The sequence below is a fragment of the Dermacentor variabilis genome, chromosome 5 (assembly GCF_050947875.1).
Source record: "Dermacentor variabilis isolate Ectoservices chromosome 5, ASM5094787v1, whole genome shotgun sequence".
NCBI classification, from domain to species: domain Eukaryota; kingdom Metazoa; phylum Arthropoda; class Arachnida; order Ixodida; family Ixodidae; genus Dermacentor; species Dermacentor variabilis.
The window spans coordinates 43,402,065-43,414,728 of record NC_134572.1 but is presented as its reverse complement, the minus strand read 5'-3'; the positions used below and the strand labels follow the sequence as shown (position 1 = coordinate 43,414,728).

Here is a 12,664-nt window from a genome sequence, read left to right as displayed (position 1 = left end):
AAACCCAATAGACTAGCAATTAAGTCAGATGTAAGCTAATTACTCCCACATTGTTTTTTTCTTCCTACTTTGTTATTCATTCATGACCTATATGACGACTTTTTAAAAATTTCTTTAGCTTTAGGATGTGCAGTGGGCCCTTGAAAATGACAGCTATTCTTTAAAACTAGTTTTTTTAATTAAGAAATTATCATAATGGCCCGTAAGAAAAGACCTCTGTGGGATAAATTATTTTGCAATATCTTCATTTCTAGATGAGATATATGAAATCTGAATATATATTTGGGGTCAGCATTCAAAGATATATCTGCATGCCAATTTTCAGAAAGATATGTTAAGAAATAAAAAAAAAGTTTTCAAGACCCTCATCCCCCCTTAAGTGCGTTTCGATAACCTTGCTACAGAAAGGAAGTATAGCAATAGGGCGATAATTAGAAATGTAGGAGCGGTCACCCTTTTTAAATACTGGAATAATTTTTGCTATGTGGTGGTATTTTGATAATGAGTACTTTGCACCATCTAGATTTAAAAACTCTGTATACTACGTTGTTTCTTACATAAAGAGCTACACCTCCATGTACAGTTTCGTTACTTGTAGTACTTGATAGCTTTGCCTACAAACGAGCTCCAGGTAATATCCAGGGAGTGGATATGTTTGACACATGTTTTCAGGTAACCAAGCTTCTGATAAAGCAATGGAGTAAAACGTGTGTGGTGTAGTGTTGCACAAAGGTCCACAAATGCGTCGTAATGTTTCTGGAGGCTCCTTATGTTCAGATGGAGTAATGATGAATCAGATGATATAGGTGACTGATTACTAAATGTTCGTGGTTCAAGGAGTTCGAACGCCATCTTTCTTTCTCCTTCCGTCTGTTGTTGAAGCTTAACCTTATGTGTTGACATGCGACTCATCTGGTGGTCTTATCTTGTGGACAGCACTGGTCATGGTTTTTCTGGCTTTTGTGACACATTGTTCCATCCACAGGAACTGTCATTGTTTGCTTTTCTTCAGTTTCAATGCTTCACAGAAGAGTGCTTTGCTTCGCGGACTTAAGTGGTTGTTAAAAAAATACTTGGCTCATCTTTGGTTTCGCCAAGATCTTTCGCAGTCAACCGAGCTTTTTTGGCTCTTCCCTGGAAATCGTTCTTTTTGTCTCTTGAGACAAATTGAACAATTATGTTATTTGCTCTCACGTTATTAGTAGTGGGCACTCTGTGAACGGTATCAGTGTCTGAAGGGGCTATAGGGCATTTATTTTTGTGCCTACGTCAACTACTAGTTGCACAAGGTTTTCGTCTGTAGTGTTTGGTGTGCAGCATATCTCAACATCGTTCATGCGCGAATATTGTTCTAATTGAGTGATTTCTTTTGTGAGGACGGCATTCAATTTTTTCAATTCCTCATTTTCTTTATTCAGAACATTGCTCTCAGCAAGTATAGCATTTTGTTCAGCTTTAATGCTGTCATACTCATTGCTCAAAAATGTTAGACTGCTTTAAGTTTCCAGAATTTCCTTTTTATGAGATAATGCTTTTTTCTCACTGAAAGCAAGTGCTCTTCGAAGCTCGTCTGCTAGCTCTTGAGGTGGCGTCTTTAGGGACTTAATCTCTTTTTCAAGTTCTGTATTTGGCGGCATAGTGAATACCAGATAAGCGATCTGCAAGGGCCCTTTTCAGCTGCGGTAACAATATAAAAATGAGCATTACATATCTGAAATCTGATAGACGTTTGAGCCTTTCCTGCGGTTTGGGCTGGGGCTGGGCTATGTGGATCACTCAAATGGTGACAGTGTCGCTGTGTTTTGTCTTTGAGTAGGTGTTGCCAACAGGTGACGTTCCTGGAATTTTAATAAGCAGCAGGGTAGCTGCAGCAACTATCAGATACTTGTCAGCTTCGTGGCGACAGCAGCAGCTTGCAGTGAATACAGTCTGAAATGTGACAGGAAGACATTTGAGCCTTTTCTGAAGCTTGGGCTGGGGCTGGGGCCGGGCTATGTGGATTGCTCAAATGGATGTCGAACTGAAATTGTGACATGCGTCAGTGTGTGGACTTTGCTCTTGCAGATGCTTCAGGGACTTCCAAGGTTGAGTCGCCACAGCACACAGTGGTGTCCGAGTTGTTCTGCAGCCAGTGTTCCTACAGCTGTCTCAACAAACCTTCCTTGGTGAACCACTTCTCTTCGAAGCACAAGGAAACAGACATCTCCTTTAGGACTGTGGTCATGAAGTGCCGCATAAACAAGACTGCCCCTGCTGCTAAAGGTAATGGTAAGACTGGCTGGTCACTTAGCAATCATTTACAGAGTTTACATGGCTTATAAGTACAAAAATATTGGCAGTGGCTTAGCTAAGCTAACCCTGGATATGCAAAGCGAAAGCTTGGTTTGTTTGCCTGGTCAAGTGTTGGTTTCACTTGGTTAACCTTTGACTTAGCTGTAATTATTGTACTCAGATATACAATCATCGTTAAGCCAGGTACGATGGCTGTGCCTAGGTCAGTGGCTAGACGTGACTGTGATTAGGCTTAGGTAGAACACACATCGTTCGACGCTGCGACAGCTGTTGTGCCACAGGGAAAGCACAAGTGCTAGACATGCAAAGAGACGCTGGAAACATGCGCAGCATTGAAGCGCAAACAGACGGGGCACAAACGCGGTCGCTATATTGATCTCGACGGTGTGGCACCTGTTGCATTCCGAACCCTCTCGAATGAAGCAGCTCGCCGGGCAGTATCTGTGGGGTGGTCAGACAAGGACTCAAAGCCTCCCGCTCCCGCGCAATGTTAGAGAAGACGGCCTGGCCTCGCTCTCATCCATGGCCAAGCTTGCACTGACTATGCAAGTGCGGCACTCCTCTTAGCCAGACGCATGGTGTGGTCAGGCGGCGACCCAGCTGTGAAGAGAGCATGCGCCAAGCTGCCACCACCGAGCTTTGTGCGGCAAGTCACATGATGTGTTGCCAAGGCTACGGCGCAGCTGTGGTCAAATTAAGGTCAAATTGCTGGTGATGGCAAAACTTGGTTCGGCGTGGTTAGTAAAGCACTCGGTTTAAAAACACTTCTTGAAGGCGTATTAACATGATATGTTCGACTCTTCATTTCTTGCATTAGATAATGGTCACAGACCTCCAAACCCTAGAAAAGATACTGGCAAGCCTCAGAGCACCCTAAATAATTAATATAATAGCTTTCCTACAGCCAGTTTTGTTCTTGTTTTTCACTTTGTCGTGATGTCATGATGCAGAAAGTAGTCGGGTGGGAGCAGGACATTATGATGTGATGTTTTGACACTCGCTCTGGCTCGCTCGGTTGTCTGCTGTGCTGCTGCATCATCTCTTGGAATGAATCGCAGCATAGGAAGTGCCGACATACACGATGCCAAAGTTGTCTGTTCTGGCACATACCCAATGGCACGTACTGAGTGGCACATACCATATTTACCTGAATCTAACATGCTGCTGATTCATAAAAGTAAAACATAACTGCCACATTTGTGATTAAAAAAATATGAGACATGCAGTATTTACCTTAGCATGCAAGAATATTTTTAAAATAAACTTTCATAATGAAAGCGCTGCGTCGTCATTTGCACTTTGATGTCCACACACACCAAGCAAGCTGGGGAGGTATTCTTGAGCGGTCACTTTTAGAGATGCTACTATTACTTTCGCAAGTCTCTGCATTGGACTTGTCAAAGCACGCGTCTGACAGAGTTCCTTGCGCTGTGCACTGATAGCAATCTTGGCATGGCACCAGAAACGCTGGGGCATCTGGGGCCGAGTCATGCAAAATCTCACGAGAGTGATTGTATTCCTGAAATCTTTTGACCAAAAATACCACTCTAGCAAAGAGCACAAAATGAAACAACAGCAACCTTCACGAACACTGGAGACCTTCCTTTTCATATTGGTGTGAACGTCTTGCACATATGTGAGTTGGGATGGATATCTAGGGACTTTCGCTTCACGGAATCTTTCTTCTAGGTACTGCTGTACCACGGAGGAAGGCAAACTTTCTCAATGCGAGCTGTACTAGGCGACAGCAAATAAATACTCCACAATGAGCCTTCTCTCCGTTAGTAATTCGTGGCACTGCAGGAAAGCACTGCGTTCATGACCGGGATGTCTATAGTTCGAGTCACGTCTTGGATGGGCTTTTTTTAATCTGCATTACTATATAATTTTTCCCTTTTGTTTCTGCTGTAGTTGTATTTTACCTCTGTTTTCCCATCAGGCCAGACACTGAGCATTCCTTCCAAGGGGAGCGAAGTGATCTGGCACGAAGTGCAGTGAGGGGCTTAGGTAGATGCCACTTTAGTGGCTGCTGACCATTGAATAATGATACAGTAAAAGCTCGTTAATTCAATACTCGTTAATTCGAAATTTCGGATAATTTGAAGTAGTCGCCGCGGTCCGTCCAACAATGTATTGAAAGCAATATGTAACACATCCCGTTTATTCACACTGAAATCTGCACTGCCACCGATAATTCGAACTCCACATTATCATGGATGGGGAGAGTGCTAGTGCGCGAGAGCATGCTGGCTTCGTCGCGCAGGTCACGCAGCTTTGCTTTTTCGATCAGCGGCAAGGACGATAACACCGTCGCCGCGCGCCGTCTTCTTTGTGTACGAGCGTGCGAGGGTGAGCTGGCGAACGCGGCTCAATCTCGCGTGCGCGAGAGGGGAAGGTGGGACGGAGCGTGCCCTCTCTTGTCGCATGCGAGGCAGGGGGGTGAGGCGAGGGAGGGACGGGAGGACAATCTTCGGCGGCTGCTGCTTACGGCGCGGCCATGCGGGCGCCACATCTTGAAAGTGATCTGCCACGTGGCCAAAGTGCGCGCCTGCGTGGGCCTCATCTTCAAAGCAATCTGTGATGCTTGCAGAGTGCGCTTAGTGCCAGTAGCTTCATATGCGATGTGCTTTCTACATTTCGTTCGCGTTGAAGCGAGAGCTGTACGAATGTCAATTAGCTCGCTGCTACTGCTGCGTGTCCTCACTCCAGCGTTTTTCAGCGAGTTTCCGCGGTCATCGAGCGAGATGCGTTCATGCTTACCTCTGCGCGCGTGACACAGTGCTTGTTAATTTATTTAGTAAGCGAGTGCTTACAAGTTTGTACAGCCGATAAAGCGATTATCCTTACTTTGTATAGCTATCTACTATTCTATCGCAATCGATGCTTCGCTTTTCGCGCGAGTCTGGGACATTTGTTTTTTTCTCCACCCCAGTCAGCGCGACGAACGCGCAGATGGAGCAAGAGCCATCTCGACGTCGGGCGCACTGGCCGCTTCCGGTTACGTTGGCTGCGCCAGTGCTTCGAAGTACAGACGTTGTTCACGCCAACGTGACATAGCGTGTGCGCGCGTGCTCACGCCACGTAAGACTATGTACGCGCCTTAACCGAGCGATTTTTTTCTCTGACTTTCATTAATTTGAATTTTCATAGCATCCCCGCGGAATTCAAGTTAATGAGCTTTTACTGTACATTGTTAGTGTGAATTCCTTTTATAGTAAAGTAATCATTTGCAGTTTACCTAAGTTTTTGTTCATGGCTTGGTGGTGCATACACATAGCATGCCCATGTGGCACGAATTCCTTCTGTCGCTGGTGGCTGTGGCACTGGCAGCGCACCAAAGACGCACTGCGAAGCAACATTCCTTATCCTATGTGTGCCACAGTCACATATGTCAAGCACGAACAACAAATAACTGCTGCTTTGCCATTACGGACTCTGTATTGGCATCGGCTGTTGTGATCCCATTTGGACAGAAGTTTAAGTGCTGCTTACACAGGAGCAAAGTGCGCTGTCCTCCTTATACTTAGGCGAACGCATAACAGAAGCGAGCGTCCTGAGCGAAAATTTCTCAGACCTCGCAAAAGTCTCCAGATGTGTCTTTCGCAACTCACACATGTGCACGGGCCTTTTGCAAATATGAGAGAAGCTCTAGTACAAAAACAGTGCTCTGTGGCCATTTTGTGATGGCAGTGATACTGCATCTGATGGCTTTGATGGTAGGCTGATTTGGTTTTGCAAACCAAAACGGCCTACAAACCAAAACACAGTTTTGGTTTTGCCTCAGGTCCTAACGTGCAGGCAATTTTTGAACCAATTTTTTTCGGAAAAAGAGGTCTGCATTAGATTCGAGTAAATATGGTGCCCTATGACCCAAGTTGTCTGCTAAGCCGGACAGCAGCCAGCAGCAAATTATCCATTCGGGCATCTACCCAGTGGCCCATGCTGTCTGCTTGGCAAGGCAGCAGCCAGCATATATATACCAAGTAGCCCAAGTTCACTCTCCTGCCAGCTTTTATTGTGCGAGATTAGCCGACGTTCATCTGAAGTCGGAGAAATGGCTAAAGAAAGTTATTGTTATAGAGATGCCTTCATTACCGGGTAAAGTAGCTAAAGAAAGCTATTGTTTTAAACAGTGCCTTCATTACCATTCTCCAGAAATGATGCAGAACCTGTGAAGTTGAGAAACAGCCTGGGGTGACCTCCGATATTAAGCAGTGACTATTGCATGGCTCTGGGGAGGCCATGCCGTGGGGTCTGCGGTATATCTGCTAACCAACACGTGCCCATGTCATCTGCTTAGGTATTAGGCTGTTAATAATAAAATTTGTCAATTACCAGTCCTGCGGTGTTGCCAAAATTGCCTTGATAGTACTATCTACTACTCATTTATAACCAATTTAGCCAAATCCAAAGTGAAATTCAGTCAAACGCCGCAAGGCAAACACACTGCTGAAGTAAATCGGGTGGCCAGTGCCTGTATAGCTGCCCTGTCATTTTTGAAGTGGCAACACACCGAGCTAAATGCACTGTTTGTTCATACAGGGCATCTTAGACAACACTGCAATTGCGGTGCACAAGAAAACATGTTCCATGCACTTTTTTTTTTCATATTTCGTGGGCTTTCTTTAGGACACACGAAAAATAACCACGCAACAAGTAGGAAGTTAGAAAATGAGGAATTAGATGTTTCGCAGAATGCCCTGCAACTTTCTTATTTGAAGTTATGCCCCAAACTTGATACTTGCGAAGTTACTTAATTAAGTAATTATACAATTAAGCAGCATAAAAAAATGACAACCATTCCACTCTGTGAAGATGGAACGCGGTGAAAGCACTTTGCTTTTCGATTGATAGCTTTGACTGTCGTCAGCTTTCGCTTCCATCCCATCTTCACAGAGTGGAATGGTTGTCATTTTTCTGCATTACGAGTCTGGTGTCGTTGCTTGTTCGGAAGTGCCCGGGCTCGCGATTGTCGTTTTCGTTCAGCATCGTGGGAACATTCTTCGTCGGTGGTCGTTTCATGCTGGCGCCGTTTACATTCTCGTTGCTGTTCCCTCCAGCGCACCTTGTACGCATGTTGTTCTTCGGGTGTACGAACTATACGTGTCTGCCCCATCAATAACGCAGTTGCTTTTAGCGCCAATATCTTCTGCTTTTATACTGCAATATATACTGTGATAGCCTTGACGTCACGCTATTGTTCGCACCGTGCGTTCTAATCTGTTCCGCATTTTGACATCTGCGCCACTGCACTGGACCCATATGCGTTCGTTATAAATCGCTAAGCCAATTTCTGTTGTCGGACACCGATAAAACTGCGGAAAAATAGTCATATACAGCTTTCGCTGTAAAACATTACAGCAGAACTCATCTTACGGTGATGTCGACAGCCATGTGATTGCATTCAAGCAATGTCACGACACACTGTATTTCTGAACTCAAATTTAGTTAACATTGGTAGTAGTCATTCTGAGAATTCCGTTGCTTTGGCTGTATGTGGCATGCTGTATAGAGTCGTGTAAGGGCCGCACTTACTTTTCACTATTTTAATGAGGTGCGGCCCCACTGCCCTCCTCTCAACTGGAGTCTGCAGTTGGCTGGCCATCAAACCCATGGCCAAGAATATGCTACCTGGCTGCCAACTGAAGGTACAAGCCTTAGACGTCACCTACTCCGCCGACGAACATGCCATGTACGTGGACGTGGCGAAATACGGCTCTAACACGTACGTAGTCTGCGTAGCGACGCCAACCACCACTCTCATCAGTGCCGCTACAGTGCGCGCGCACTCCTCCACCACTGCTGAAGAGGTCGCGATCGCGCTAGCCATCGCAGATCCCCGCACACGCACGATTCTCAGTGACTCTAAACAAGCCATCCAAAATTTCTCGAAAAACTCGCTTTGTCTCCCCGCCGCCCACATCCTCTGCGGTTGCGCTCTCGACAGAACTGTAAGCTTAGTGTGGGTACTTGCTCACGCGGGGAACTCTGGGAACGAAGGGGTTGACCATTTAGCCCAAGGCCTAACTAACCAGGAGGCCAGCCCCTCGAACCCGGATGCTCTCGCAGAGGCCCCAAAATCCTATGCTGAAATTACTAACTTCTACAAGGAGACGAGATGCGTGTACCCGCCTCCCCACTCCAACCTTGACCGAGTGCAAGCCACCATGCTTAAATTAAATTATGGGATTTAACGTGCCAAAACCACTTCCTGATTATGAGGCACAGCCACCATGCTTCACAGACTGCAGACCAATTCCATTCTCAGTCATTCTAGGCTTTATTTAATCACTGGCAGGGATTTACGACCTTGCCTGTACTAAGGGCAACCACCCATGGAGTGTTCGCCACTTGGGCACACATTCTCTGGGGATACGAGGGTAACCCTCCCCCACAATCATTACTGCCAGCTCCCTCCGAGGAGGGTTGGAACCAGCTGTTGACAAGAACAGACAAGAAAACACAACTGGCACTCGACTCGTGGGCCCAAGACGTCGCCCCCACCTGGGAGCCACAGTAGGCCTACCTGCCCTAACTTCCAACCCAGCAGTGGCAAATAAAGTTGTTTCTCTATCTCTCTCTTTCTTACATGGGACTAAAAATCTTGGTCAAAATGGTGTCAGTGCAACCGGTGACTACTGCACACTCCAGATTTCCGAATACACGATTGCTTCAGAGGTCAACATGCAGCTCTCGCCATCTAGTAGGGGTACACAGAACTGCACAGCACGCGATAATTCGGCGATGCGCGCTCACCCCATCGGGGCACTGAATGAAATGGTTTCTTAGATGTCATTTCTTTTTCGAAATTTCAGGCTGCCAAGTTAGGGATGTGGCCCTTAAACAGGTGCGTCCCTAACACGAGTCTATACAGTACTCCTATATTGTGCCACTTTGCTATGACACTCACTTGCCAAGTCCGCCTATGAGCATGGCGTCATGATGCTGACGCAATGATGAAGAAGGAATAACGTCGATGGAACGACAAAGGTGGTATGATGACGACAGCTTTTGGACAATGGGATGATGCTTCTTAAATGATGATGGCATAACGACGACAGTCTGACAATGACAACATGATGATAATGGGATGATGATGGTGTGTGACAATGTTGGTGTGACAGTGAATGCATAATAGCAACTGTCCGACAACAGTGAAATGAGGTTGATGACATGACAATGACGCTTAATCACAATTTAATGTCGACAGCTTCATTACGGTGGAATGACAAAGAAGGAGTGATGTCAATGGATCTATGAAGGCTGTATGGCAACAATGGGATGACATTACTGAAGTGATGACGAAAGTAAAATGACAGCATTGCGACGACTGCATGATGATGATGGCATATTGAGGGTTGGATGAAGAAGCTAAAATGACGACAGTGTAACGACCGTGATGCCATCACGTCTGTGACCATGAAGTTTCGTACAATAATTACTCAAAGGAAATGTGGCACTGCTGTCTACAGAAGCTGCAAGCAGGGTGGTTTAGCCAGCACGGGTTTGCCCAAAGTTGGTCCTTCTGACTGTGAACAACTTTGTGACTTTGCAAACTAATCAATTTCAACAAAGTACTGCATTATAAATAATTAAATAAATATTAATAAAATTGTCTAACGGCAAGATTCGAACACGGAACCTCTAGCACATAAGCCCGATATTGAAACCATTACGCCCCGGACGTATGCATCGGCATTGACGGACGTGGACAAGCCAGCGCATTGAGACATGAAGCATGTTTCCATTTGGGCACCTCCAATTAGCATAAATAATGAGTGTTTGCAGTCTTGTTGCCTTATGCATGTAGAAAATTATAGATTGCTTTATTTCTTTGAAATTTAGGCTAATGAAGGGCCGATAAAACATTGTAAATGAAGCCACAAGCACGAAGATCAAACAAATCTATGTACTAATCGTCATTCCCATGGTGACTGAATGATTGGAGTACTAGCATTACCTCTAGTAATTATTGTAGGAAGCTGTATGTGTATGACAACAGATGCATCTTAGCAACTGTCTGTTGACGACGCAATGATGACGTAGCAGGACAACGGCGACATATGTAATCATGATTGAATGACAACAGCAAGGTTGTGGTAGAATTAAGGATTGATGTCGAAACGATGAAGATGGTATGATGACAATGGAAGGACATTACTGAGGTGATGATAGTAAAATGACAGCAGCATGACAACAAGGGCGTGTCGACAACTGTGTCACAATGATGGCATGACGACAACAGCTTAACGACAGTCTCATGAAGTTCGAATGGCGACACTGGAACAGCCACAACGGTATCGAGACAACGGATGGCAGCAAAAGCATGTCGTTTGTATGACGATGATGGTATCATGATACGAGGATGATAAGATGACAATGAGTTTGACAAAAATGGTGTGACGACAAATTTCACAGAGCCTGTATGTCAATTGCATGACAAGAGTTAAATCACAAAGCTAAAGTGATGACAATAAAATGACCATGAAGGCCTCACAACGACGGTGTGACGACAAATGCTTGACGATTGCATGACGAAAATCGGATGACAGTTAAAGCTGGAATGACAATGATGGAATGACCATGACAGCGTTACGACAAGCACTACCTGGTGGCCCAAGCTGTTAGGCAACTTGGGTACTGGATCAGTAATATTGTCACTTGCTCCATACAATAGCCAACATGCATTTGGTTGTGCCCTTCTAGAATGCTTCAACATATCTTAAAACCTTGGCTGAAGTTAGCTGGAACTTCCTGCATACACTCATGTGTATGTGTTCATAAGCATTCTAGAAAGCAACAGTTTTCGTATTCTTATTAGACAGTTTTAGCCTATACACATAAATATTTTAGCATTGCTCTTATTGGTGGAAAACTTGAACAGATTAAAGAACAGCAGCGCTGGTAGCAACATTGTGTGATGTAGGGCTCAATGAAATAGCGGGGACCTCTGCTGCTCAATAGAGAAATCATCATTCTTATTGATCACATCAGTCTTGTTGCTGTTATCTTCTTTTGTTTCTTTGTTCCCTTCATTTGATAGCCAGAACTTTCAAGTTTATTTTCTTGTTTGTACATCTTCAAACATAATTTCCTTTAAGGTGTGGAACCAACTAGGCCTAGTTGTACCTTGCTCTTGGTATTGTATCCCATGGCTGCATTTTATCTGTTGGCATAAAGGTATTGCAGCAATACCAAAAAAGTGTTATGCCACAGAACAGCATTGTAGTGCATTCGGATTTCAGCTCAGCATTACCAGGTATGCTCACCAGCACAGGAACTTGCATTTGTCTCAGTGTTCTGCTAAATTGCAATACTAAATTGTTCATATGTGCTACTGGCTTCAAATCTCCATTATGCGCCTCTTATAATGGCACAAACAGCACAACGCATAATTCCCTGGTTTTCCTTTTTCATCACAGGTCCATCTACATGACTGCCGGAAAGGAAAAAGGCAAAATCTTGCGTCAGTTGCCACCACGCAGCGAATGAGCCATGGCACGACTCTTGCTGACACGCCTTTCCCTGGTGCTCGTGGAACAGGCATCCGAGCTGCCTGTTGTGTTCCACTACACTGCCAGTTAATTATTTATGACAAAGTGACTGTCAGTCTGTGGGATGTGTGTGTCTGCTGCGAGAGAAGCACTGTAGTATATACGTGTTGCTGTTGTTTCTTCACCGCTGTTAACCAATCACTTCAAACGTATATTTTGAGTGATAACAATTTTCACTATCATGCAGGTGTATTTTCTACGATAACGAAAATAAGTAATGCGATCTTTATTTAACATGTACGCTTTAGCTGGTTTGTATCTTAGTAGAATGCTGTTACAATATTCAAGTTCCCCCGTTCGATTATAGTACTGTGGCAAAAGCTACCGTGTTGGCAATAAGTGTTGTAGTATGTGGTAAATAGCTGTTGCTTCAAGACTCATCAACTGTTGTGCAGAGTGAATTGAAATGCTCTGACACAGCATAGATTGTATAATAGTACCGTATCAATTGTTCAACCATTTCAAGCGTTTTATGTATGTGGAACCTATCATCCCCGATGTGGCATCTTCAGCCAAAAGAACATTATTAGTGCGTCTTGAGTGAAATGCACTTGTGTCACATGCAATTGGCTATTAGCATGGAAATGCACATTCTTATAGAAAAGATCATATGGCCGTGCTCTTCAGTCTTGCAATATACTGCCCTCCATAGAACTTTTTTATTTCTTTTCCCTTCTTACCTTAACTGGTGCTAGTAAACATTTAAATAGGCCAGCCATTCAAGTGGGTAGCAAATGAGCAGGTTTGTGTAAAAGGAGGCGAGGCAAGTGTATTGGCGAGTCTGGCAATCACGATCTGGTGATCAAATCATCATCAGT

The 12,664-nt window shown here is 44.7% G+C and overlaps 1 protein-coding gene across 4 annotated transcripts in view; it reads left to right on the top strand.

Annotated features, from left to right (window-relative positions):
* LOC142582491 (uncharacterized) overlaps positions 1–12,222 on the top strand; it is a 37,507-nt gene extending 25,285 nt beyond the window's left edge. For 2 of the 4 annotated variants that reach the window (XM_075692276.1, XM_075692277.1), the window contains exons 8-9: positions 2,065–2,268; positions 11,715–12,222. In XM_075692276.1, the coding sequence (XP_075548391.1) occupies positions 2,065–2,268; positions 11,715–11,728 (218 nt within the window). In that variant the 3' untranslated portion in view covers positions 11,729–12,222. Of the gene's footprint in view, positions 1–2,064; positions 2,269–11,714 lie in introns of those variants that run through there. The other 2 variants (XM_075692278.1, XM_075692279.1) reach the window with 2 other exon arrangements.
* Positions 12,223–12,664: the final 442 nt, after the last annotated feature.